The 27,483-nt window shown below is 41.5% G+C and overlaps 1 protein-coding gene across 11 annotated transcripts in view; it reads right to left on the bottom strand.

Annotated features, from left to right (window-relative positions):
- HECW1 (HECT, C2 and WW domain containing E3 ubiquitin protein ligase 1) overlaps positions 1 to 27,483 on the bottom strand; it is a 456,185-nt gene that overhangs the window by 85,470 nt on the left and 343,232 nt on the right. For all 11 annotated transcript variants that reach the window (XM_021935841.2, XM_021935849.2, XM_021935847.2 and 8 more), the window contains 5 exons: positions 23,305 to 23,455; positions 16,126 to 16,265; positions 13,434 to 13,555; positions 10,864 to 11,049; positions 358 to 492 (listed from right to left, as the gene is read on the bottom strand). In XM_021935841.2, coding sequence (XP_021791533.1) covers positions 358 to 492; positions 10,864 to 11,049; positions 13,434 to 13,555; positions 16,126 to 16,265; positions 23,305 to 23,455 — 734 coding nt within the window. The remainder of the gene's footprint in view (positions 1 to 357; positions 493 to 10,863; positions 11,050 to 13,433; positions 13,556 to 16,125; positions 16,266 to 23,304; positions 23,456 to 27,483) is intronic.

The raw sequence follows: 27,483 nt of genomic DNA, 5'->3' as shown, positions 1-27,483 counted from the left end.
CATTTTCAGTTTCCTTTCAACTAGACAGGTTTTTAGTAGTGGTGATTGTGTGGGACAAAAGGCAAGGCAGAAAAGGTAACTGAAGACAGTTACCTTTTACCGAGTAGCTGGGACTACAGGTGCCTGCCACCACGCTCAGCTAATTTTTTGTATTTTTTTTAGTAGAGACAGGGTGAAGGTCTGGGGTGTTAAGAGGGCATCCCAGTCATTATTCTTCTACAGAGCAGGGCGCATATGGCTTAGTCTCTTCCAGCGCGGGCAACCCTAGATCCTAGCCACTAAAGAACTGTTCTGCCCTCATGGAAGAGTCAGAGACTGTGACCGGTGAACAGTAGGGTGGGGTGTAGGGAGGGTTACCTCTCCAGCGCTGTAACTTCGGAGTCTCTGGAGGTGCTGTCGGTGGGTTAGATGATTGGGAAGACGACCGTTCTGAAGAGGGATTCGGGGGTCAATGAAAGTGGTAGCTCGACTGTTGTGGTCCACGAAAAAAGACTGCAAACAGACCAGTGAAAAAAGCACCATGTGTGAGAAAAGGCCAAAATGGAGTCAGTAATATACAGGAGTGCTACAGGGCCTAGGCCTCAGGTTTATTTCTGCCCAGCCTCCCGTACCCCCTACTTCCTTTTTTAATCTACTCAAAACTCATCTATCTAGTTCAGGCTAAAGGAGGCTGTACAGCAGGAGGTGAGCCACGGGCGAGTGAGCACTATTACCACCTGAGCTCCACCTCCTGTCAGATCAGCGATGCCATTAGATTCCTCTCATAGGAGCACAAACCCCATTGTGAACTGCGCATGTGTGGGATCTAGGTTGCACATTCCTTATGAGACTCTAATGCCTGATGATCTGTCACTATCTCTTATTATCCCCAGATGGCAGCATCTAATCACAGAAAAACCAGCTCAGGGCTCCCACTGATTGTACATTACGGTGAGCTATAGGATTATTTCATTATATATTATTATGTAATAATAATACAAATAAAGTGATAATAAATGTAACATGCTTGAGTCTTCCTAAAACTATCCGCTACCCTCCCATCCATAGAAAAATTGTCTTCCACAAAACTGGTCCCTGGTGTCAAAAAGGTTGGAGATCACTGATCTAGATGGGGAACAGGACACTGTGCCTGTTTGCTCAGTAGCTGAATGAAGCAGTATCAGTCATAGATAAGCACTCTACATGGTTCATGGAGTTTCTAAGTAGTGACTATAATACTTTATTCAATATGGCAAATGACAGCAATAGAGTCTTTACTGGGTTAAGATAATACTAGTAATTAATTTGTAGAGTATTTCATTTACATTTAAGATAAATGTTCTTTTTTATTACAGAATGTGTATATTTTTTTACTGAGAAAAAACTTTAAAAAGATAAAAAAGTAGAAAGAAGATAATAAAAATCACCCCAAATATCAGAGTCTAAAGATAATCACCAAAATATTTTGATTTTTTTCTCCTCAGTTTTTTCTTTTCCATACATACAAATATATACATATTTTCTCCACATTTTTTCACTTACTATTTTGTAAGTATTTCCCTAAATTATTAAGTATTCTTTTAACAGAGAATTTTAATGACTACATGATATTAAGTTTGATGGAAGTATAACAATTAATTTTAGTACTCTTAATTGTTAGACATTTGACTTTTTTACTGTTTCAAAATAATGCTTCAATGAACACTTTTTTTTTTTTTTTTTTGAGACAGAGTTTCACTCTTGTTGTCTGTCACCCAGGCTGGAGTGCAGTGGCACAATCTCGGCTCACTGTAACCTCTGCCTCCTGGGTTCAAGTGATTCTCCTGCCTCAGCCTCCCGGGTAGCTGGGATTACAGGCGCACACCACCATGCCCAGCTAATTTTGTATTTTTAGTAGAGACGAGGTTTCTCCATGTTGGTCAGGCTGGTCTCAAACTCCTGACCTCGGTGATCTGCCTGCCTCGTCCTCCCGAAAGTGCTGGGATTCAGGAATGAGCCACCGTGCCCGGCCAAACACTCTTGAATATAAATCCTTGTGCCATGTCTGATTACTGTATATATTTCAATATACGGCAACATTGTTCTTTAAATTTAAAATTATCTCTCATAAAAAAGAAAGTTATTACCTTGTTTTTTTTTTCAACAAACCCTTTGTACCATAAGACAACTTTTTAATTACTCTCTTTTCAATGAACAGTAACATTTGGTGAAGTCATACCAGCTTTAAACGACCTCAATCAATGCTAGTTTTAGATATTTTTAGGTTAACCTGACAAAAGTAGTTAAATAAATTTTATACAGATTTAGAAATTATTCTCGGAAGGTGTAAGCTTATAATTTCAACTATTGGATGTCATTGTAAACAAGCAGTTTAAAGAGCTTTATAAAAACTCATACAGGAAGTGGTTTATTGAGACAAAAATATACCCCCCAGGAAAAAGGTAAATAACAACACTTCTAATATCATGTGAATCAATATTTGTGACTTGCAGTAAAATTCCCCAAGACAGCAACCCACACAGATTCAAAAAGGGCTGTATGTTCAATTGGAACTGAAGATGATATACCCTTGAAAAATTGGTAGAGGACTCAAAAAATGACATTAGTGATGTAAAAAATACAAGGAAATGGAATGAGACTTAAATGGGAATGGGAAAAAACAAAATGCATCAATATGCATTTTAAACACACAAGTGTAAGCTAAACTAATAAATATTAAAAATAGACTTTTCATTATTCAAATACATGCTGAGATGTTTATAAATTAAATTAAATAGGTTCCTTATATTTGTGTATCTGTGGCAATTCTTTGGTATGCATTTCTAAAAGTTGAATTAATTACTTGGTTAAAGTTAGAAAAATATTTATGATTATTGATCCATACTAATAAACTATCTTCACAACAGTTGTTCAGATTTATCATGTTACCATTAGTTCATGAATCTTCCTCTTTATAATTCTCTCACAAATACTAATTTTGAAAGAACTCTTAGAAATGTTACATGGTAAATAATGATGAATTACAATTTCCCAGGGAATTTACAAAAGAAAAACATTTTCTTATAGGCTAATTAGTCAATTCCTTCCTTAGTGTATTGCCTGTGATGTCTGTTCCCTTTTTTGTTATTGTTGTTGGGATGTTAAAGTTTTTTTATTTATTATCCATGTGCTAAGTTATATATCTGCTTTCAAATTTGCTTTTGATTTTTGTTTGCTTTATTTTCTAATACACTGAATTTTTAATATTCCTATGTATTCAAATCTCTCAATCATTTCTCTCCAGGGGTCAGTTAAGTGTTTAACTATATTTTTCTAGCTTTAGGTGAGTTAATCGTTAACACTAAATCTTTCACCTTTCTGAAACTTATTTTGGTATAATATTAAGTTATAGTTTGATATTTTTTATCAGAGAGCTCATTTTTCCAAATCAATCATTTCCTATTGTTTTATTATAAATACATTTCTTATAAATACTACTGTCTGTTTCAGGATATTTTATTTGTTCCAATGGTCTGAGGCTTTTCACTGGTACCGCACTATTTCAATTATTAACGTCTGTAGGGCAAGTTTCCCCTTTCTTTTCCAAGATTTTCTGACATATTCTTGTCTGTTTGCTTTCATTTTTCCAGAGGAACTAATATGAATTTTATTAAGTTCCAAAAACAGTTCTATCAGGATTTTGTTTAGAATCACTTTGAGACTGCAAATGATTTTGGAGAGAATTCATTCCTTGTGAGAGTTTGTGTAACCATTTCCCATTTCTGAACAAGTCTATTAAAGAATTTTCTTCTTAGTACAGTTTTGTAGTTGTTTTACTGAAAGACACATCTTTCTGGTTAAGATGATTTATAGGTATTTAATATTGTCTGTTGCTATTCTGAGTGCATCTTTTCCTATAATGTTTTATAACCCTTCATTGCTGGTACTCAGTAAAGTTATTATTTGTGTATTTACTTTTTGTCTGCTCATCACATTAAATGCTTCCATCAAATAAATGACTCTTTTAAGTATATCCTCTTTGATTTTTAATTGCAAATCATGTTAATTTTGTCTTCTTCTTTAGGAGGACTTTTTCATTTTTACCTCCTGTTTTGTAATATTGGTGAGTATTTCTAGAACAACGTTAAATAAGTGGTGGTTGAAATCTTTTCTTATTCTTGATTTTTAAGGGAAAACTACTAGGCCCAATTGTACAATAAGATGTCCATTGTTTTAAAGGAGGCTTTATTAGGTCATGAAAACATATTTACATTCTTAGTTGACCAAGGGTATTTGTTTTTAAAATATAAATGTGTATTCATCACACCTGTAATCCCAGCACTTTGGGAGGCCAAAGCAGGTGGATCTCTTGAGCTTGGAAGCTTGAGACTAGCCTGGGCAACATGGCAAAAACCTGTCTCTACCAAAAAAATACAAAAAAATATACCAAAAAAAGCTAGGCGTAGTGGTGTGCATCTGTGGTCCCAGCTACTCGGGAGACTGAGGTGGGAAGATTGCTGGAGCACAGGAAGTTGAGGCTGCAGTGAGCTGTGATCATGCCACTGCACTTCAGCCTAGGTGACAGAGCGAGACCCAGTCTCACTAAATAAATAAATAAATAAGTAATTTTTATCAAGTAATTTTTTAAAACATTTCCTAAAGTAATCAACTGAAATTCTCTAATGCTACTAAGTCTTTGAGTATATCCTTTCTATATTTTATTAAGTATTGTTCACATGTATTTTCAACATTTCTCAATGGTTTCTAAGTATTTATTTTATTTTAAATCCAAGAGTCATCTAGAACATTGCTTTTACTTTCCAGCTGGCAAAGATTTTGTTTTTATGATTGTGCTTAAATTTACCTACAATTCAGTTTTATTGCTTTATGACCATAGGATGTGACCTGATTATATTCTGCTTTTTTGTTTTCTTTGGAGTGTAGAATATCACCACTTACAAAAATAATCATGAAAAGAAGTTGTCAACTCTATTTTGGGGGGCCCTTTTTCTTTTTTGTTACATATATTTGGCAAAATATATGTAAAATGATAATCATTTTTAGGTGTACAGTTCAGTGGCATTAAGTATAATAAATTCTCACGATTGTGCAACCATAGGCACTCTCCTTCCCCAGCACTTTCTCACCTTCCCAAATTGAAACCCTGTATCCACGAAACAATAACTCCTCATTTTCTACTCTTTCAAGCCCCTGGTAACCTCTGATCTACTGTCTATCTCTATAAGTTTGACTATTTTAGGTTCCTCATATGAGTGGAATCATATAACTCTTGTCCTTTTGTGTCTTGCTTATTTTACTCAGCATAATGTCTTCAAGGTTCATTCATGTTGTAGCGTGTGTCTGTATTTCATTTCTTTGTAAGGACAAACATTTCATTGCAGATATACACCACATTTTGTTTGTTCATTCATGTAAACTTTATTTCTAATAAAAGAATCAATATGTTTCATTTGCATAAAGTTATATTGTTTAAATCTCAAATTGTTTTGTCTATTTAATCTGTCAAACTGATGGATATAAAACACATTTTCCTACTACAACTGTATTTCTTTCATCTCCTTTCATTTCTCCTTGATTTTTCTTTATTTAATAAAATATGTTATTATTTGGCTCATAAGGTACATGATTATTATATCTTTATCTTAATTGTGCCATTGATTAATATTAAATATTTCTTTGACCCCCATTTAAGGATTATGGTTGAAACTCTCCTTTGTATTATATGAATACTGCACCACTGGTTTTTCTGTTATTGTCTTCATACTACATTGATATTTATTCTTTTATTTCTAAACTTTCTAAATCACCTCTTAGGTATGTCTTTTTGTAAACTGGATCTGTTTGTTACCAAAGCTGAAAGTGTTTTCCTTTTGGTACATAAGTTTATCATGTTTCCACCTGTTGCCATAACTGTTATGCTTGGCTTTACTTACTTTTTTACTTTACTTACTTACTTGTTATCTTAACTTTTATTGTTTCCATTTTCTTTGCAGTTTTTTGTGTTTTGTCATACAAACTCTATTTTGTTTGATTTTATCTTTTGAAGGAATTTGGAAGAGAAAAATTCTATTTTAAATGGTACAAAGAGTTGCCTTTTAAGCTTGTCAAATTACTATATTTAGCCTTTGTTTCTTAAATGATCCAGTTTTATTCCCCTTGAGCCCAACTAGTAACTCAGCATAATCTTCCTTCCCCTGCTCATCTTCCCTCTTCTCACTTCCTTACTTTTTTTTTTTATTCCAGTCTGGTGACATTGATCCAGACTGTTACTATACAACTATTCCATTTGTATTATACAGCTTTTCAACATTTTATTTAGACTTTTCCAATATGTTTTAAAGCATTTTAACAACAATTACTTTTATTTATATTTATGTATTTGATTGATTTAAATACTCACCACTAGTCCTTTATATACCATCATTTTTTCACTATTAATGTCGTGCTTTGATTTGTTAGTGATCCATCTGGAGAATGGCTTTTGGTGTTTCATCAGCATCTTAGTGTGTTTGTGTTGCTATACAGGAATACCTGAGACCAGGAAATTTCTAAAGAAAGAAGGTTTATTTGGCTCATGATCCTGCTGATTGGAAGACTGGGCGTCTGGTGAAAGCCCCAGGCTGCTTCCTTCCACTCATGATGGAGGGTGAAGGGGAGCATGTGCAGAGATCCCATGGTAAGAGAGGAAGCCAGAGAGTGTACGGGTAGGGAATGGGTGCCAGGCTGTTTTTAACAACCAGCTCTAGAGGGAACTAATAAGCAAGAACTCACTCATTGCTGCAAGGATGGCACCAGTCCTTCCTGAGGGATCTGTCCCTGTGACCCAAACACCTTCCACTAGGCCCCACCTCCAACACTGCCACAGTGGGGATTAAATTCCAGTGTGAGATTTAAGGGGTCAAACAAATCATATCCAAACTATCAAACCATAACAATCAGGATAGGTAAAAGAGTAGGGTAAGCTCTGCTTTTGCACATGAGGTTGTTTTTCTGTTTTCACCCATGAATGACAATCATTGTCTGTATTTAGGACTACTGGGCTACAATCTTTTCTCATCAATATCTTGGAGTCATTGCTCTGTGGATTTCTCTAGTTTCATTTTTAGGATGGGAAATTTGAAGCTTGTCTGATTTTTATTCTTTTGTAGGTAACTTTTATATTATCATGGCTGCATATTGATAAGATTTTTAAAGAATTTCTATTTAAAGACATTCCAGAACATGTGTAGATATCTAATGTATTTTAATTACCTTTACTGTAATTCAGTGAGCCCAATTAATCTGCTCACCTAAATAATTTATTTTAAATCAGCAACGTTTTAATTTTAATATTTATTTAATATAATTAATATTAATATTTAATTATTCCTGCTGTACCTAGTATTCTGGTTTCTTCCCTCAGGTAACTCTATAAGTCATTGGTGCAACAGAGATTTATTGAGTGCCAACTATATACTAGGCATTATTCTTGGCTCTTGATGTTTTATCAGTGAACAAAACAAAGATTTCCATTCTCAAAAAGCTTAAAATCCTGCCACAAGAAACAGACAATAAGCAATAAACCTAATAAATGTGTAAGTGACATGGGGGAGCACATGGTCTAGGGGTCAGGGAAGGTTGTGGCATTAACTTGAATGGTTAGGATAAGCATAGAGAAGATAAGTTTTTTCTTTTTTCAGTTTTTGCTTTTTTTTTTTTAACCGTCTCCTCCACTGATGGAAATCTGGTCCCTTCCTTCTGCTTCAGGGGCTGTTTCCATGTTCATACGCCATATCGGTGATGACATTTCACACAGCATCAGTGCTGCTCTGTTTTATCCTTATGCTATTATTATTACCTTTTGCTTTTCCCTGCAATCTTAAAACAGCTATTTTCAGACTACCTATGTCTGTTTCCTCCCAGCTTGTTTTCTGTTTGTGGCTTTTTCCTCTTGGTGAATAACAGAAGTCATGTGCTCCTGTGCCATTTCATGGATGATGAATAGATGTCTTTTAAACAGTTCTATTTTCCAAAGAAAATTATACTTTCTGAGAAAGAATATGCTTTCTGAAAAAAGAGACATGCTTTTTGTCAGACCAAGATTCTGTTTGCTTCTTGCAGTAGTGTCTCTTCTTAGGCCCCTTCTCATTTTATTTATTCATTCCTTAGCAGAAGCTGCCTTGGCCTCATGTCTGCTACAAGATAGGACCCATGGGGCCCACTGCCCTACCTCTCTGATGGTGACTGCCTCCCTCAGCTCAGACTTGGAATGAGGCATAAGGCACACATGCAATCTCTATTAAATTGGGCAGAAGGCTCTGTCCTCCTTTCTCAGAATCTGAAGATGGCAGATGAGTCAGATGCCAGTGTGTTCTTTGCTCCAGTCCTCCTGAAGCAGCAGAGCTTTGAGCTCCTTGCCTCTGTCCCCTTTGTAGAGATGACCATGCATTCAAAGACACCAAACAGCTCTGCCCAGCCCTTCTACTTCCTATCAAGGTGGATAATAAAAGCAAATGTTGCCATGTTTGAATTTGTAGATAAAGCAAGAAGCAGATTGTCCAGGGTGAGGGGCAAGGACCTGCTCTGGACAGCTATGAAGGTGGCTTTTGCATAGTGAGCTATGGCTACCCCATTGTTCAGGGAGTTGTGTTCCTAACTCTCAGCCTGCTGTGCAGCATATCCTTTCCAAGGGTGAAACCTGTGAGACACAGTCCTAATATGTTTTTCTCAATCTATTCCCCTCATCAATGGGCTTTGGCAATGAGATATTCTTTTATTTCCCCCACTTAACAATCTTGATCTTGGATTATTTTGGGGGACATTAAGAGAAAGAATGGCAGATACTACTAATCTGTCATGATATTATCAATCATTCCTTCATTAACTTATTAACTTATTTATCTGGTTGTAAAATCATGAAGGCAACGTAGGCATTATTGTTGCTATTTTTAGGCTCAGAAAGGTGGAGTGACTTGCACAGGGTCATGTATTTAGACGGAGATGGACTGGTCCATGTATTTTTCCCACTATCCTCCTTTGTTCCTTTCTGACCACCCTATGGACTGTGGTAATACATTGCAAGTCTAAGGCAACTTTCCCCAGCAATTCACTACATGGTATGCCTCTTAGACATTCTGTCACTGTGAGTGTGTGTATGTGTGTGTGTGTGTTCAATTAATAAGAAATAGGTGAGACCATTTGTGTGTGTGTGTGTGCATGTGTGTGTAGGCACACAGCTAGTTGGTGTCATAACTGAAAGTCTTCTCATTTCAAATTCAGAATTTTTCTCTCTCATGTATGATATCTTCTTGCTAAAGAGAATTAGGGGGAAGAGCTCTTGCCAGAAATTCCCTCATATGCATTCCCAAATGGAACAAAACTCTGAGAGTGCATCTCAGCCTCTGTGCTTCCCTGCTGGTGTGACGACCAGGGGATGTCACATTATCTGCATGTGTACCATGGAGAACCAGGGCTTATTGCATTGGGAAGCCTCCTTGTCATTCCACTGGGCTCCCTGACATCCTTATCCTGGTACAAAAACTGCAGTCATGGAAATCCAAGACTCAGCAAGCTGTTCACATCGGTGTGTGCTGTTTGCATGATGAACATGGTGGTGTCGTCTTGGCGTCCTGGTTAAGCAATAAATGTAAATGTGGCTACCCAAAACCCAGCTCTGATAAGCCACTCCTTTACTTTCTGTTCTGGCTCAGGCTTCATTTTCCCACCCTAATGCATATTACCAAGTCCCCACATACAAATCATTGTCCCTCTCCCAACAGAGGCCACGTCCAGTCAACGAGAAGATCCCAGGGAGCAGATGCTGGCTACAGTGGCTTTTCTACTACACAAGGCATGCTCTTTCCCCTCCCCTAATTCATCCCTGGTTACAGAGGAGCTGGTCCTAGAGATTCATTTTATGAATGGACTTGTAATGAGTCCCCCATTCTTTCCCCACACACTCCAGAGAGTCCAGGTTCTGAGGCATGCTAAGGGGTTTGTAGGAGAGAGACGCAAGGCTTCGAGGGGACATTGATGCCAAATCAGCTCCCTTTGAGGAACACGGCTTTGCAGGCTCACATTCACAGAGGAAAGGACACGTCACAGACATGACTGCAGGCAAAGCTTCTGGTTCCTTGGACCAGAAAGAGGGAGGGATTCTCTCTGGTAAAGTTCATAGAAGGTTACACAGGTTCAGTTCTAGTAAATTACTTGGCCTGTCCTTTGAATACATTGAGATGGCTGATGAAGATTAGGAAGAAACCTTCTTGTTTTCAGACTCAGCTGGTCTTCTAAAGCATGGCCAGAAAGGCCCGGTTTGGGTTAAGGTTACACAGAAGCAAACTGGAAGCCAGGGAAGATCACACGGGCGCAGCACACCCCACTCTGCTTGTTAGGCTGTTTTACAGAAAACTTAAGGTGTATTAGGGAAATCACAACAAATCCTCTAACAGTGTCACTGCATTTAACCAACGAGTTTATCCCCTGAGAGTTAGCTGTCTAAGGAGGCAAACAACCAAAAGTTCACTGGAAAGAATTCGGTTCCACGTTCCAAACCTAAATTTAAAATCATGCAGACAGTGGTTCTTAATTAGGTGTGACTTTGCCCCCCCAGGGAACACATAACAATGTCACAACGGTTGGCATCTAGTGGTGTGAGGGATAGGAATGCTGCTAATGTCCCGTAAGGCACAAGGTATTCCCCCGACCTGGCCCCCTTCTCCCCACAGTAGCGCTGAGGTTGAGAAGCCCAGATGTGGATGGTCATCACCCTCTTTCCTGCTGGCAGCTGACAGCGCATCTCCCAGACATAACTCCCCCCTATACCCTCCTCCTCACATCCTCGCTAAACTTCACCTTGGGGAAGGAGCCTGTCTGATGAAAACCCAGCATGTGGGTCACACTCACCTTTCCCTGCTGGTCTGTTTTGATCTCCCAGCCCCGGGGCAGTTCCAGCCGAGTGTCTGCGAACATGTTGATGAAATTCACCAAGTCCCGGTTGTGCTGGTAGCGTTCAAAATTGCGAGCATCCCGTCGGACTTTCAGAATCATGTGCTTTAAGCAGGTGCTACTGGTGAACACTCGGTAGGCACTCTGAGACGGGTCAGGGCGATGGGGTAAGGAGTGGGGAATGAGGAAAAACACAGAGCAAGCACACTGTGAGCACCCTAACACTGCTAAGTGTGATTGTGACACAGCGGTTTATTATGAGTGTGAGGTAGAGGCCTCAGAAAATGAGCTCTTGCTCAAGAAGTAAATGCCCAGGAATTCGAGACCAGCCTGTGCAACATAGCAAGATCCCATCTCTACAAAAAATTTTAAAAATTAGCGGGGCGTGGTGGCACATGCTTGTGGTCCCAGCTACTTGGGAGGCTGAGGTGGGAGGATCACCTGAGTCCGAGAATAGAGGCTGCAGTGAGCCATGATTGTGCTGCTGCACTCCAGCCTGGACAACAGAGCAAGGCTTTGTCTCAAAAAAAAAAAAAAAAAAAAAGTAAATGTGCATTGAATCATGCCCCCTTGGCCCACATGGACAGTCTGTGAGACCCGTTCCACCTGAGTGCTGCGTAGTACAGGACGCGGCCCACCACCCCTCTGTGCGACTCCACATGGTTTTCTCGCTGTCTCAGTCACGTCTGGCTCTCCTTGGTCTCCCTCTACCTGCCTGAACCTCACTCCTCTCTCTCCTCCATGGTCCCTTCTCTGACTATTGAGGTCTGCCTTTGGTCCTCCTACCTGTCTAAAACAGGGAGCATTAATTTAGGGCCTCTGGGGATTGAAGGCTGGACGTGAGAGGTCTGTCATTTCTTTGAATCCTATGTAAAAACGTGTGTGTGTGTGTGTGTGTGTGTGTGTGTGTGTGTAGGGGGTTGGGGGATGGGAACAGATGAAGAAAGAAATGACAATGTGACGGTACACAGGGCTGGTGTGTGTGTGTGGCGGCAGGGGTGTGCGTGAAGGGACAGACCACATGTAGACAGGGGGTTGGTTGGGCCAGTGGCTCCTACTGGCCCAGGGCCACCTGCACCCAGAGCTGGGGCATGGCCATGTGCCACGCGCTTTCTCCCTGTGGCCCCCACAACGCCTCTGGGGAGCTGCTTGGGATCGAGCCACTGGGCATCCCACAGGCTTCTCAGAAATAACCTGCTAAAAACTGATATCCCCCTCTGTAGCCACACCCTCCATCACCCAGTCAAACTCCAGCTCCAGCTTAGTGCGGTCACTGCCTCACCCAGGTGCCCAAAGCAGAAACTACGCTGTCTTTCTTGAGTTATCATCTTGCGCCCACTCATGATCACGGTGGACCTAAGTGCTGCTGAGTCCATGAGAAATGTCCTCGAATGGAGCCATTCCTTGCCACGTTCCCACCCCTTCCTTAGGTCACAGCCAGATCATCTCTCACTCAGCGGTTGAATCAGCCTGTGTCTCAACCCCCTCAGCTCAGTCTCTCTCCCTGACACTCTGCCAGAGAAAATCCATCATCAACCCCCCTGGTCAGGCAGCCTGAGTGCTACTGTTGACTCCTGTGACCTGCTGCAGTAGATCCAGGCTCCTTTGCATGAATTACCAGGTGTTCTGCTGCCCAGTCTCCAGCCCCTCCTCCTCTCTGCCTCCTGCCAGTCACTCACACTCACCACCTTGGGCTTGTCCCCCAGGCCCCCTCACGGGTGCATCCTTTCTACAGATGTCCCTCTGCCTGGACTTCTTCTTGTCCACTTTCGACCTTCAGGACTCAGTTCAGCCGCCTCCCCAAGAATGCTCCCTAGCGCCCCCAGAGCACTCTGTCCTCCCTCAGTTTGGCCTGGTCCTGTCACACTGGGCTGATCTTTTTCACATCATTGCTCCACAAAATGGGATCTCCTACTGTTTAGGTATCACCTTAATCTGTCTTTGTGACTCCAGCACCTAGATCTGAGCCTGAACCGCAGAAAATGTTTGTTGAATGGAAAAATTAATGAATATAGTGATATCATGCCATTGCTTTCTTGAAAATACCAAAAAAAGCAATGAAAAAACTACATATGTAAAATCATATCAAATTTAACTTCAGTGTGATATTTTAAAAAACCGTATCAAAAAGAAACCCAGTTATTTACCTAGAAGAACGCTGCTTTAAAATTTTATCAGTGAAAATGATTTTATAAAATGATTAGGTTGAAGGGAATCTGGCTGATTCATAATCTTGCTCCTTTAAAATTTTAATAATAATAAAAACAAGTTTGCTTCCAAAACACTTTCACTGACATTAACACATTTGAGCCTAACAAAAACCCAGAGAGGCAACAGCATTTCCAAATCCAGCCTTTGTCCTTTTTGGGAGACTCACAGATAGTCAAAAGAGTGGACTGAGCTGTCTTCTTTGTTTTTTCTTGCTTACGTTAAAATTCTACCCTTTTAGATCTATCAGATGACTTTACAAAGCTGTGTTTTGGGTCTTGCCAAGGCAGGCCCCTCCCTTCGCATTTTAGGGCACTCACATAATTGGCATGCAGCACAGTGAAGAATTCGGGGTTGGTGATGAACTTGACCGCTGGGGACTGCAGCAGCAAGGTGATTTTTTGTGAGTTAACCGGAGAAAGTGACCCTTCTCTCCTTAGATCTGGAAAAAATGAAGTTGGGAAAAAGGCATTTCAACCTCTGTACTTCGCTCCTGATGGCAGCAGCACACAAGCCTTCACCCACACAGCAGACTGTTGGATTTAGGCCAAGTGTCATTACTTTACATATGTCAGTTAAGAATCATCATTTCCTAGCAGTGTTTCTGCATAACTTCAGTAAGGCTCCTCCACAACATCTCTTCCCTTTTATCACAATGATTTTCTTTTTCCTTACCCTTCCTTCCTTCCTCCCTTCCTTCCTTCCCTCCCTCTTTCTTTCTTTCTCTCCTTCCTTCCTTCCCTTCCTTCCTTTTCTTTCTCTTTCTCCCTCTCTGTCTCTCTCCCTTACTTTCCCTTTCCTTTTCCCTTCCCTTTCCTCTTCCCCTTCCCCTTCTTCTTCCCCTTCCCCTTCTCCTTCTCCTTCCTTCCTTCCTTCCTTCCTCTCTCTCTTCTTGCTTTTCTTGAGATGGGGTCTCGCTCTGTCACCCAGGCTGGAGTGCAGCTGCGCGATCGCAGCTCACTGCAGCCTTGAACTCCTGGGCCCAAGCCATTCTCCCAGATACATAGCCTGCGGAATAGCTGGGACTACAGGCATGCACCACCATGCCTGGCTATTTTTTCTTATTTCCTTTACAAATTGCTAACCATAGCTGTGATAGACTGTTTGTGGAAAGGACCACAATTCCTCTCCTTGTATCCACACCCAGTTGCATTGGGACTTTGCTGCTCTTCCCCTTGGTGAATTGGGGCTGGCCTTGTGCCTTGTTTCAACCAACAGAACTTGTCAGAAGTGACAACGGATCAGTTCTGCATCAGGGTTTCAAGAGACCTGTGTGTCTCCACTCTCTGGTAACCCTGCCATGGCCATGAGAATGAGCTTGGGTGAGGCTGCTGCAAGATGAGAGGCCACAGGGCCATGGGAGCAGGGACAAGCCACCCTAGTGGCAGCTGTCTCAGGTCAGCCCTTGGCCGACTCCACAGCTGATCCAAGATGGACAGGTGAGCTCAGCAGCATTCTGAGGAGCCACCCAGCTGAGCTCAGCTCAAATTGCCAACCTGTAGAACTGTGGGGTAGATGCATGGTTGTGAGTTTCAGCCACTAATTGTGGGATTTTTTTTTTAATACAGTAAATGTCAACTCATTTAATATCAAACTCAGAAATAAACTTTCTGGTGCCTTTTCCTCGTGTTTCTAGTTACTTGGCTATTGTACCACGTCTCTCTCAGAAGTTTGAACAAAGAAATAAATAACAGGCCAGGTGTGGTGTCTTACGCCTGTAATCCTAGCACTTTGGGAGGCTGAGGCGGGAGGATCGCTTGAGGCCAGGAATTTGAGACCAGCCTGGGCAACATAGCAAGACTCTGTCTCTACAAAAAATAAAAAAATTAGCCAGGCATGGTGGTGCATGCCTGAGATCCCAGCTGCTCAGGAGGCTGATTTGGGAGGACTGCTTGAGCTCAGGAGTTTGAGGCTCCAGTGAGCTATGATCGCACCATGCATTCCAGCCTGGATGACAAAGAGAGACTCTCTCTTCAGTAATAATAACAATAATAGTAACAGAAAAACCTAAACTAGTCAGTTTAGTTAGCATATCTGGTAAAATGAATTGAAAGGGGGAAATTAAAATTGGTGGTGGAACTGTGGATGTGCCTTTTTAAAAATCACATGAAAATGTCCAATATTCTGCATTGCCCTAGACAGCTGAGACCTGGCAGGATTGGAATCCCAGTGCTGCCTGCCCAGACTGTTCTCTAACCCTTCTTTTGGCAAATAAATCTGCCATCATTTACCCAATTTAAAAAGAAAGTGGATTATTAGGATGTCACTGTGATAATCTTATCTCACTACAGGTTAAAAAAAAAAAAGGTGGAAGCTAGTCTCATGCCTTTTGAGTATCTTTTGTCTGAGTTCCACTCGGGCCAATTCAAAGAAATGAAGACCAGGAAAACCAGGCCCCAGGTGAATGCCTACTGTAGTGGGTAAAAATTCCCTCCTGTGGCATGCTGGAAAACCTCTTCATTCCCAGGTTCTTCTCTTGGGGGAACTGAATTTTATTCTATGTGCAAATGAGTGATTATTCCTAGTGTTATCACACAGCTCCTTTGAAATAGACTGTGAATTTTTATTGCATGTTTTATTTATAAGTGAAAAAATCCTTAGGACACCAACAAATACAATAAATTTACTTAACAATAAATTATAAATAAATAAATAAAACATTTAGTTAACACTACATGATTGAGCCACTGACAAAGTTGCCTTGCTTCACAAGCACTCTAGCAAATTCAGCTCCATCCCCGGAATTCATCTACTTTCCTGTCTCCAGATCCCCACGCCAGGGTGGTGGTGTTTCCTTCACTGTGATCACTTCTCCTAAGTTTCCTGGTGGAAAGCTCATTCTGTCTGCTTTCCCTTGGGGGCACCAGGCATGCCTCTATCCTCTACCCTGGCCTTCCACTCTCTTCACCCTGGGGCACATTGCTCCCCATGAGGCAGGGTAATAGGCTTGTAGCCCTCTGTCACACAGCCCCTGAAAGCCATCACAGGTTGTGGGGACCCCTCCTCCAATACCTAAGCTGGACTGGGAAGATTCGGCTTCTGAGTCACTCCCTCCACCTCCGCCTCCTCCTGCTGGGGCTTGCTCGCAGCTTTGGCTGCCAGAATCTTCTTCCGACCTCTCTGTTGCAATGGTTCGCTGAATGTTTTGATACCTTTGCATTAGAAAATGGAAAGACAGGAGTTAACTTTGGTTTGCTCCTTGGGGGCCAATACTCTGAATCAGATAATTGGAGAAATCTGTAAAGAATTGTCTTGAGTGTCAGGAAAGAAATGCTTAAAATTCCCACAAGATAGCCAGAACAATTAGCAAGACAAGTATCTCTAAGATGATTCGAGTTCTTTTTGTTTTGTAAGCTATGATGAGTTTCAAGTATGGTGACTTTTCAAAAATCAACACAAATAATAACTAATCATGCAAAACAGCCTGTGCCCTGCATTAAACAAAATCAGGCTAAGTCTAAAATAAGAGTGTGGGAAGTAAATTAAAATGCTACAACTAAGATATCAAATTACCTCAACATTATTGTAATAAGTGTACAAACTGGGCTAGCGGTTCTACTCACTTAGTTTTATTTGTTGGATAATTGATATAATTGGGCAAAGGTCATGGAAATATTATACCTAATAGCATGCTGGCAAATAAATAAATGCTTTCTGCTTATTCAAAGGCCCATTTTGTTTTTCTTCCCAAGTTGGGGACTTAGTCATTTGGCCAGCCAGCTAACCACCTTGCCAAGTACCAAATATTTGCTAACCCTTCCAATGTGTGAAGGCTTTGTGCTGGACTTTCCGATGGAGGAGAGGATTAGAATATGACATTGCCCTTTAAACACACACAGTCGAGATGTAACAAAAGGCAAATGGGACGGAAGCCATAACTCCAGCCAGGTGAAAGGCTGTCACAGACAGGCAAGAGGTGTGTGGGACACAGATGAGGAACCTCCCAGGGTTTGTAAATTGTGAAGTTGGAGTATGAATTTGTTGGAGAGTTTGTTGGGAAAGGACATTTCAGAAGAGAAACAACATGTGCGAAAGCAGGCCGCCCTCGGGGAGCTCTGAGACACCTGGCAGTGGCATCAGGGTGTGTGGGCACCGGGCAGGGCCAGGAGACCAGTGGATAGGGAGGAAGGAGCCCCAGAGGGCGCCCTGCAGTAGGATGGGTGCTATTCTCTAGGCCACAGGTTCCCCAACCTGAGCCGCGCAGAATCACCCGCAGGACTTAAAACACAGACTGCCGGCCTCACGCCCGGAGTCTCTGATTCAGTAGGTTTGGCGTAGGGCCCAGGAATGTGCATTTCTTTTTTCTTTTTCTTTTCTTTTTCTTTTTCTTTTTTTTTAAAGAGTGTGCATTTCTGATGAGTTCCCAGGTGATCCTGATGCTGCTGGCCTAGAGATCAATCTTGAGAATGAACCATTGCTCTTGGTGATGGGTGGCTGCTAAAAAAAAAAAAACAAAAAAAACCAGGCAGGGCCAGATGTACACGGAGAGTGATTACCCAGTGTCGGAGTGGAGAATGCATTGCAGGAGAGGAGCCTGGAGCTGCGGAGAGCAGCTGGGGACTCCTGCAACAGCCTAGGCTGGAGACTTTCTGTCTCCGGGAAAGCAATGAGGGTGTGAAGAGGAGGAGGAGGATGAGAGACAGGGTAGCAGGGAATAGCCAGTCTCCAAGTGCAATCCCAGGTGGGAACGCGCGGGGATGCTCGCTGCACAGACGAGGCTCCATTATGGCAGGATTTCTGCAGACCAGTGCCCCGCCCTTTCCTTGATCTTACAGAGGAAAGCTTTCTCACTGTAGTCTCCAGGCCATTTGCAAGAGCATCATCTGAGTGATTGTTAAAATTACAGAAATTGAAGCAAAATAAAAATCTGCATTTCTAACGAGTTCTTTAGGAAGTATTATTTATATCTAGGTTTGAGAACTACTGGTCTAAGGGCTTTCTTTCACTGTTGTTTTATCTGGGGAGACTCCCACTCACTTCTGACACCGTTCAGAAGCCACCTTTGCCTGGAGTGGTTACTGCAAGGCATTTCCTGAGCAGGCCTCTTAGAACAAAATGTGGAAGGGGGCGATGAGCTGAGCGGTGGTGTATCTACAGACAGAAATATTTGTGGTAATTCACCACCCCGTACATCTGTGGTGGGAGGTTGTGAAGAGTGATGGATGGTGAACGATGGCCCTCTGTGATCTTCTCCCTGCTGGGGACTCAGGGAATATAGCTGTGGCAGGAAAGCAGGGGGTGCCAACAAGAAGCTGCCCAAGTGTGTGACCTTGACCAAGGCGGGGAACGGGGCCTGCCAAAGACTAAGGCAGCTGCTACCGGGAGGATTCCCTAAATGCCTTATGGCAGGCCGCATTTCTCAAAATGGCACAACGATATTTTTAGACCCACATACTCTTCCAGAACTGTATCTCTCCTTTTAAAAGACAGAATCCATGTCTCCTTCAACTACCTTGACTAATAGAGTTTGTAGCAGCTCGTGATGGAACTTAGCAGCCATGCTCTGAGGCAGCCTGGGCCTCATGGAAAGTCTCTGTGCAGGTGTCCTGGCTGAGAGGCCCAGCCGACAGCCAGCATCAAGCTCCTAATATGTGAGTCTCCAGCCCTGGCCACCCTCTGACTGCAACCAGGAGATATCCCGGGAGAGAACTGTCTAGCTGGGCTCAGTCAAAACAGAACCATGAGAAATAATGGTAAGAAGAAATGCTTGTGGTTGTTTTATGCCACTACGTTTGGTGTAGTTTTACTCAGCAACAGATGCCTGGAATAGGGCTTAGAAAAATGTCAGTAACCTTCCCTTCCTTTCCAATGTGCAGTAACCACAGCAGAGCATTATGAGTAAATATGATCTTATTTGATGAGGATAATGTCAGCAGTGTCACAACCTACTTCACATGTCCTCAGCTGGACCTTGGTTATCGCAGGCCTTACTGAGTCAACAGCCTCAAATCCTGCATTTGGCCCCATGTCTGACCTCTGCCGAAGCACAGAGGCAGTCTGGGGAAGCAGGGCATGCAGTGGCTTGAGGAGGGTCTCAGTCTCTCAGGGCAGGACTGCAGCCTCAGAGGTTCCCCAGCTTTAAACAGGAGAGAGAGGCAGCAGCTCTCTTCTATTTCATTAGGAATTATCCATCAATATCCTCCTCCATTTTTTTTGTAGCAAAAGGTTAAATATTTATAATAGATAGAGGGCTAATGAAAATTAGCTAAAAAGTCAGCTGACATACATAATTTGTAAATGGACACACACACACACATACAAACCCAAACAAGAAAAAAAAAAAAAGCCCTCCAAAACCAAGCGAAATCTAAGTGGCATCAAAATACCAGGATCACCTCTTATAGCAACAAAAACAAACCAAAAGATAAGATGGAAGTGAAGCTGTAGTTGTTGGCAGAGTAAATCCCTAGAACCACAATGTCTAATGTAGAAAGCAGTTAGGCATTGATACCAAATGCCAAATCCACATTTATCTCCCTTGGCCTAATCTTTTGGGAATAGAACCCTAAGGAAACCCTCCACTATAAGGCAGTCTTAATATTTAGCAGGCCCTTGCGACAAGAAACAGTGACAAAAGCAATAAGCAAAACATTCAACAGTATGAAATTAGGTTAACTAAACTTCAGCCATTCAGTGGAATACTATACAAGTAATTACATGTTAATCTGAAGACTATGCGGCAATATTAAATGCTTACAGTGTAGTAAGTGAAAAAAGAATATGAAACTAACTACATATCACCATCATAATCATGTAAGAATTGTGCATGCATATGGAAATTGAAGATGGACACGTTTTTAAAAAGCTAAATTGGCTGGGCACAGTGGCTCATGTCTGCAATTCCAGCACTTTGGGAGGCCAAGGCAGGAGGATCACCTGAGGCCAGGGGTTCGAGACCAGCCTGGCCAACATGGTGAGACCTTCTCTCTACTAAAAATGCAAAAATCAGCTGAGTGCGGTGGTGGATGCCTGTAATCCCAGCTACTCGGGAGGCTGAGGCAGGAGAATGGCTTGAACCCGGGAGGCGGAAGTTGCAGTGAGCTGAGATCATGCCACTGCAATCCAGCCTGGGCGACAGAGTGAGACTCTGTCTCAAAAAAAAAAAAAAAGCTAAATCATCCTTGGGGTAGCTAAAGTATAGATCACTTTTTTCTATTTAAAACTTCGATTTCCCTTAAATTATCATAATTTTATACAAATAATTTAAAAAATCAAACTTTAGTTGATTATTTAAAATAAGAATATATATTTATATTTTCTGCTTTTCAGTAAATATTTGTGAAAGTAGAATTAATTCTGGATATTCTGAAAGCATGAGAATTAACCCAGAAAACGATCTTGTACTGAGTCCTATTAACCTTCTGGCACCACACTAGGTGCTGGGAGCAGAGAAGGGTAGAAGGAAGAATAAGGCAAAAAGGTAAGAAGTGGCAACAGAGGCAGGCACATTCTGGAGGCTACAGGGGAGGAAGTCACTGGCTCTGTGTGGAGGATTCTGGGATGGCATCCTGGGGCACATGACATTGAGTCAGGTCTGTAGGACAAGCTGTGTTTCAGGTGGGAGGCAGGCATGAGGCATTTTCCTGCAGTGGGACCATGTGGCCAAGCCATAAAGGCCTGGAAGAGTGTGCCGCATCTGGGGAATGGCTGAGTTGGAACATGGTCACTGCGACCTACCACACAAGCTTCCACATTGATTGCTACTGTGTACTCTGCACTTCCTAGTGTTATGTCTCCTTGCACAAACACATCTGATTTTCACAGTCATCTGGTTAGGCTCAAGGGAAACTCCTTTCAACACTGAGTAATACTTTCACATGACTGTGAGCCAGTAATCATTGTAAATTTCTCCGGATAACTGTGGGTTATCAAAATAATGACCCTGGTGTGTGTGGTCGCATGTGAGATGGATAGAAGATTGGAAGTGTACTTTCTGGGGCTGCCTGTTATCATGCCAAATACAGAAAATCTTAAATGCTTCAAAGCAATAGGTTAAGATAAGTATGGAAAAGCCTGGATACTTATTTGAAGGTTATCTGATCTTCCCTAGGTACACTTTTTCACAAGAAATAAGTACCTTCTCAAAGTGCTAAATTCCTTTTCTTTTTATCTGACCAGATGGATGTAGCAAATGCAACTTCCTATTCGGCAAAGTCCAGCTGCCTCTCCCAGCATGTTCATCTCCACTGGAGGGCACAGGAATTCATATCAAAGGCTATAAAACTTATTTGGAGACCTGGTTCAGGATGGATTTGGCCTAATTTTTATATTATGCAAGCTGATCACCCCGATAAACTTCCATGGATGTTTATGCCATAGGTCAAGGTGCTTCCTTCTGCTTCAGATTCATTGTCTTGCTTTGGTTAGTGTTCAAAACAGCACCTCTTATGAATACAGCCTGACGATGCCTTCCCCTATTTCTCTGCTAAACAATTGGAGCTTATCAGTTTTGGCAAGAGAGACCTAGGGGCTAACTTCTGCCTACGGAATCACAACAGGGTCTCTATCTAAGATGAGCTTACTTTGTCTTCTACATTTTTAGTTACACGAATCTTATTGCAATCACCATGAAAGGACTCTCTCATGGATTTTGGTCCATTCATGCCTTGTAAAACTGGGTTATCAGGACTTCCTCTCTGTAACATGCTTTGTTGGAGTGGGAATGACTGTAAAGTGTGCTGCCAATGCAAGTCTTTTATGGTTTTTGTTAATGACTTCAACACTCAGCTGCTGATGGGGAAAGGTGAAAAGCAAATGTCTTCCAAACATTCAGGCAATGAAAAAATGTTCTGGTGATTTTCACCTAAAGTATGCTCCTCTGTGTACAACAGTAACCAGAAGTTCATTTTCTTTTTTTTTTTGTTTCCATGTTTTTTGCTTGTTTGTTTTTTTGAGATGGAGTCTTACTCTGTCTCCCAGGCTGGAGTGCAATGGTGCGATCTCAGCTCACTGCAACTTTCGCCTCTCAGGTTCAAGCGATTCTCCTGCCTCAGACTCCTGAGTAGCTGAGATTATAGGTGCCTGCCACCACGCCTGGCTAATTTTTTTCTATTCTTAGTAGAGACAGGGTTTTACCATGTTGGCCAGGCTGGTCTCAAACTCCTGACTTCAAATGATCCACCCGCCTCGGCCTCCCAAAGTGCTGGGATTACAGGCGTGAGACACCGTGCCCGGCCCCATGTGTTTTTAATAGGACTAAATTGTTTCTTCTCCTTTTTTTCTGGCAGATAACAGTTAAATCTCAAAGGCATTTGCTATCAGTGGGTGTGTTCCACAAACCCAATTCTTCATTCTTTTTAGTCTTTCTCAACTTTTCCTTCACCTTCATACTTGACATGAAAGCAAGACAGCATGTGGGTGCAATTTCAACTGAAGGAAGCCTCAGTTTGCAATTCCTGGTAATCAAAAGTATCCTGAAGCTGCCACTCCGGTCTTAAAGAGCAAGATGTCAGAGACAATGCTCTATACTAGCTTACTGCGTCATCTCTGACATGAATGGACCACTGTTTAAGCCTGATACTGTTTAAGGTTTTGTTTGTAGGTTAAAAACAAAATGATATCTTTACAAGTTCTCAAAAAAAATAATTCTCAAAAAATGTTTTTAAACATTTCTTTTTCTAAGATGAAGGCTTTTCACGAATTATTATTGATAGGCATATATCAATTATGGGATCAGGGTAGGAATGCATACAGTGATTTATGAGACAGTTTATTCTCCAGGCAGCTTTTAGTCTTCTTATGGAACCTGTCCTTGGAATGTTCTTAACCGAGGTCTGTATCCTTTTGAGAACTGTATGATGGGTATGGATCAGTCAGCCAGAAAAATGTGTATCTATGTATAATTTGGGTATAGTGCCTGGAAAGTTCAAGGAACACTGACATCCTTGGTGAACATCCCAGGAGAGGGGGATACACCGGCCCTTGGTCAAGAACTCCTGTTTTTGAGCCTAGGCTATTAAGAAGTTTAGATGATATCCCATCCTTAAATGACACTCAAGCTTAACTTGTCTCTTGCCACCAAATTCTAAATCTAGCTTTCCAAATACCTGCTAGGAATAGGTTTCTTAAGATACTTAATTACTTTCCAGTCTCCTCGTACAGTCTGGGCAGAAAAGTGTAAGGGGAGTGTCTCTAGCTGCCATTCTCCTTTCACTGTGGTTTAGGGGAGCTCATTGCATAATGATCACCAACCGCCTGTTGAGTTGCTCCATCTGCTGGATGGACCCCGATCTCCGCATGCCATCCGGGGTGGCTGCTGCCGTCGGACGCTGCCAGGTGGTTGTGCGGTTCACGTGGTCCACATAAAAGACCCGCCCGTGGCTGTCAATTCGAGCTTCCCAGTCTAGTGTTTAACAAGAAGGCAAAAAGAAAAATCAAGGACAAACCACTGACCCATGTGAAACACATACAACTTCCAGGTCTTCTGCAGGTAGAACTCACCATTGGTTCATGGCTGCAGGCCAGACCCTGCCCACAGCACCTGCCACGACTTCTGGGACACTGGCATGAACTCGGGAGCTCAGAAAACAGTTTAATGAACTCAGACTCTCTGCTGGGCCATATTAAACAGTAATTGTGGTTCCTTGACCAAGACCTATGTTAAAATTCTAATACTTTCCTTTTTTTTTTCTTTTTGAAGCAGAGTCTTGCTCTGTCACCCAGGCTGGAGTGCAGTGGTGCGATCTTGGCTCACTGCAACCTCCACCTCCTGGGTTCGAGCAATTCTCCTGACTCAGCCTCCCAAGTAGCTGGGATTACAGGTGCCAGCCACCAGGTCTGGCTAATTTTTGTATTTTTTAGTAGAGACAGGGTTTCACCATGTTGGCCATGGTTGACCAGGCTGGTCTCGAACTCCTGACCTCAGGTCTACCTCAGCCTCCCAAAGTGCTGGGATTACAGGCATGAGTCATCACACCCGGCCAAAATTCTAATAATTTCTAAAGAGAAAATCTAATGTTTAATGAATTTATTTCTTTAGAAATGTCCATCCCCACTGTCACTCTTGTTGGCTACTCAAACGACAGCTGTGGAAGATTGGAGTACCCTCCAGTGAGAGCTGACACTGTGATGCTGGAGAACCCTTTCTTTGCTAAGTCTGGGTTCAGTGGAGAGAAGAATGGCCCTCAGATTAAAACCAGTTTTAACTACTGTTCTAAAATCTTGGATCTGCGAATTTAGATGACCTCTGTCTTATAGTTAGCAAACTTAATCGATTGCCTTTCCTCTTGAGTGGGTGAATGGAAGGAAATGATTGTTAGGGTTTCAAAACAGCCTTTTGATAAGTTGTTAATTAACAGTGTATATTCAACCCGCAGTTGTCAAATATCTCTGGTCACCAAACCAAACCAGTAACTAGGCAGTACCCTTTTGTTGATAAATAACCATCCCAAACAGTAGAGGGAGCCCGAGATAAAGAAAAGTTCCCTTGCTTCCCAAATTAAAAACAAAGGAAAACAAAAATAGAAAACAAAAAGGTGGAAGCATGGATGAGTCACTACATAATACAGGCAGGGGCTGCGTTGGGGTGAGGTGGGTGGAAAAGAGCTGGAAGCAATGTGTTCACATTTGAGCGAAACATAGAAGAGCGATGCCTGCTGTACAGAGATGGGCAAAGCTTTTAGATTCCACACGTCGCATTGTGGAAATAGCAGCAGTGTGATAAAGTTATGCTGAAAATACACAAGACTAAAGAAGAAGAAAAAGCACAAATGTCCGCAAAAGGAGGAAAACCATCCAGCCTTTTCAGTGAGAAAAGCCATAGCTTTTGGGAGTAGGTCAGATATTAACAGTTCCATTGAAAACTTATCATTCAGGTAATGACATAGCAACTCTCATTTTTTTAAGGGAAAAAATATATTTGGCATATTTATTGTTTTATATGTACATAGTATATCTGTTTGTGGCATTATGGCTTATGCCTGACCTGACGGATTGTCAAGTAATGCCCAGTAAAAACCAAAGTACCCCCAAACACCAAACGTAACTTATGAGAGAAATTGAAGAAAAGATGTAGGCAGATTGTATAAATATGTGCTAGGAGGTTTTGATTAAAATTGATCTAATGATTATCTAATGATAATCCAGCTGTCAAGTGTTAGGTGTAAATGGTAATTAGCTCATGGATGAAATTGTATATACATATAATTACTAGGTAATTACTCTTGATCTAGAAACTTAAAAATTTTAATGGATCCCAAACTAATATTAGTAAAAGCAACAGGACAACTATTTTTCTTGAATCCAACATGACTGTCTTCCAACAAAAAATGACCATTAGTCTTTGAAGAGCATTGTGCAATTTAATTCAACTGAACAAACTATGTAGCACTCACTCTGAACTAGAGACCGTGCCAGGTCCTGAGGACACAGAGCTGAGTGACACATGACCCTGCCCTCCAGGAACCTACAGTAAAGAGAGGGGTCCTTTGCAGAGAAAGGTTGGGTTTTATAAATTAAGGGAAAAAGCTAGAAAATGAAGTTGCAATAATGATAACTTATCACCACATGTTTCAATTCCTCATGGAAAAGTGTAGTAAACCCAACAGCTGGGCTCTTTTGTCAATACATTAAATATCTGGAATGTATTGTGCTATTATATACTCATACATATTCAGAAAATCATAGCTAAGTGTAATCAGAAATTATGTACATGTTTTCTGGATTGCTTTGTAAAGAATTTGCTTTCACATATTTTATAACCAAAGGAAATAAATTCCAAATGGAACTTCAGGCATCAGCATGACTTGAAGGGCTCAGCACTGTGATGCCATGGGTTTGTCTAAAGACCACCTGAAAACAGTACCTTCATGATGCTGGTGCAAGTTATAGCAGTGCAGGTCAGGTCAATTCATTTGAGACTATAGGATCTATTGCACACTAAATTATATGTTCTCCATAAAGTCCAAGAACAATGTAGAACCTGATCATGTATCATATTTAGTTATTATATTAACAAAAATCTATACAACTGTACATTTTGAACAATTTTAACAAATGCAATATTATTGCATAGTCTAGACCTTTCTCTTGAACTTCAGAGTCACACATCCAATTTCCTTCTTGACATTACTACCTGGATGACATCTCAAATATAAGATGATCAAAACCAAGTATCGGATCCTTCCCACCAAAACCTGCTCTGCCTGCAGCCTTTCCTACCCATCTCAGTTGAAGGCAATTTCATCTTTGTAGGTTGAAACTCTTAGGTCATTTTTGATACCTATCTTTCTCTCATATACATATCCAATCTATCGTCAAATCTACCTTTAAAATATATGGCCAGAATCAGACCTCACCACTTCCACTGCTCCCACCCTGGCCCAAGCTACACTATTGTTTGTCACCTGGGTTACTGCATAAAGACATAATCTTATGTTGAATCTCATGCTTCTATCCTTCCTCTTCCCAATTTATTCCCTACACAGCAACCAGGGCAAACTTTTCAAAATCTGAGGCAGACAATGTCACTTCTCTGTTGAAAACTCTACAATGTCCTCCTTTCATTCAGAGTAAAAGCCAAAGCCCTTAAGTGGTTTACAAGGCCCTGCGTGATCTGGGCCTTGCTAGTTCCCTAACTACATCACCTGCTGCCTTCTCCCTTCCTCAGTCTGCTCCAGACGCACTGGTCTCCTGTTCCTTAAACCCACCAGGGTGTTTCCACCTCCTGACTGGCAGTGGCCATTCCCTGTGCCTGCAAAGCTCTTCCTGCCCAACACTTGCAGGGATAACTCCCTTAACCCTCAGGTGTTGTTTTCTCAATGAAGCCTATTCTCACCACTTGTTTTAAAATTGCAAACCAGCCGCCACCACACGAACTCAGAGATCCCTCACCCTGGTCTATTTTTGCTTTTCCATAGCATCTCCTATGCTAGGCCAGTCCCTTTTTAATTATTGTTTGCTAATCTGTCTTCCAGACTAGACTGTAAGCTCCATGAGGGCAGGAATCTTTGTTTTGCTTACCCACAATAGTACCTAGCACAGGGCAAACATTCAATAAATATTTGTTGAATGAATGACTATCAGCAATAAGGTAATTCTTGTACTATTTGAGATTATTTAACAATATTCAGTTGGTAGGATTCATTACCAGTTTTTCTAAGGTCTTTCACTGTTATATGGATAGAAAATTGAAAAATATCTGGAGAAATTTGTTCTCATTATTGAAAGTGGCTTATATAAAGTAATTATTTTACAATGGATTTATATACAATCATTTATAACATTTGCATGTATAACTAGTTATCTGTACTGCACAGATTTGAAGGAGATTCATGCATTGAAAGGTTATTTGTTGTGGGGAAAGCGTCCCTTTCCTGGAGATAACATGTTATACATATTTTTCAATTAAGTGTTACTTAGGAAGTATTTATA

This window comes from Papio anubis, chromosome 4 (assembly GCF_008728515.1).
Source record: "Papio anubis isolate 15944 chromosome 4, Panubis1.0, whole genome shotgun sequence".
NCBI lineage: Eukaryota > Metazoa > Chordata > Mammalia > Primates > Cercopithecidae > Papio > Papio anubis.
The sequence above is the reverse complement of the archived record's forward strand: the minus strand, read 5'-3'. Positions and strand labels throughout refer to the sequence as shown.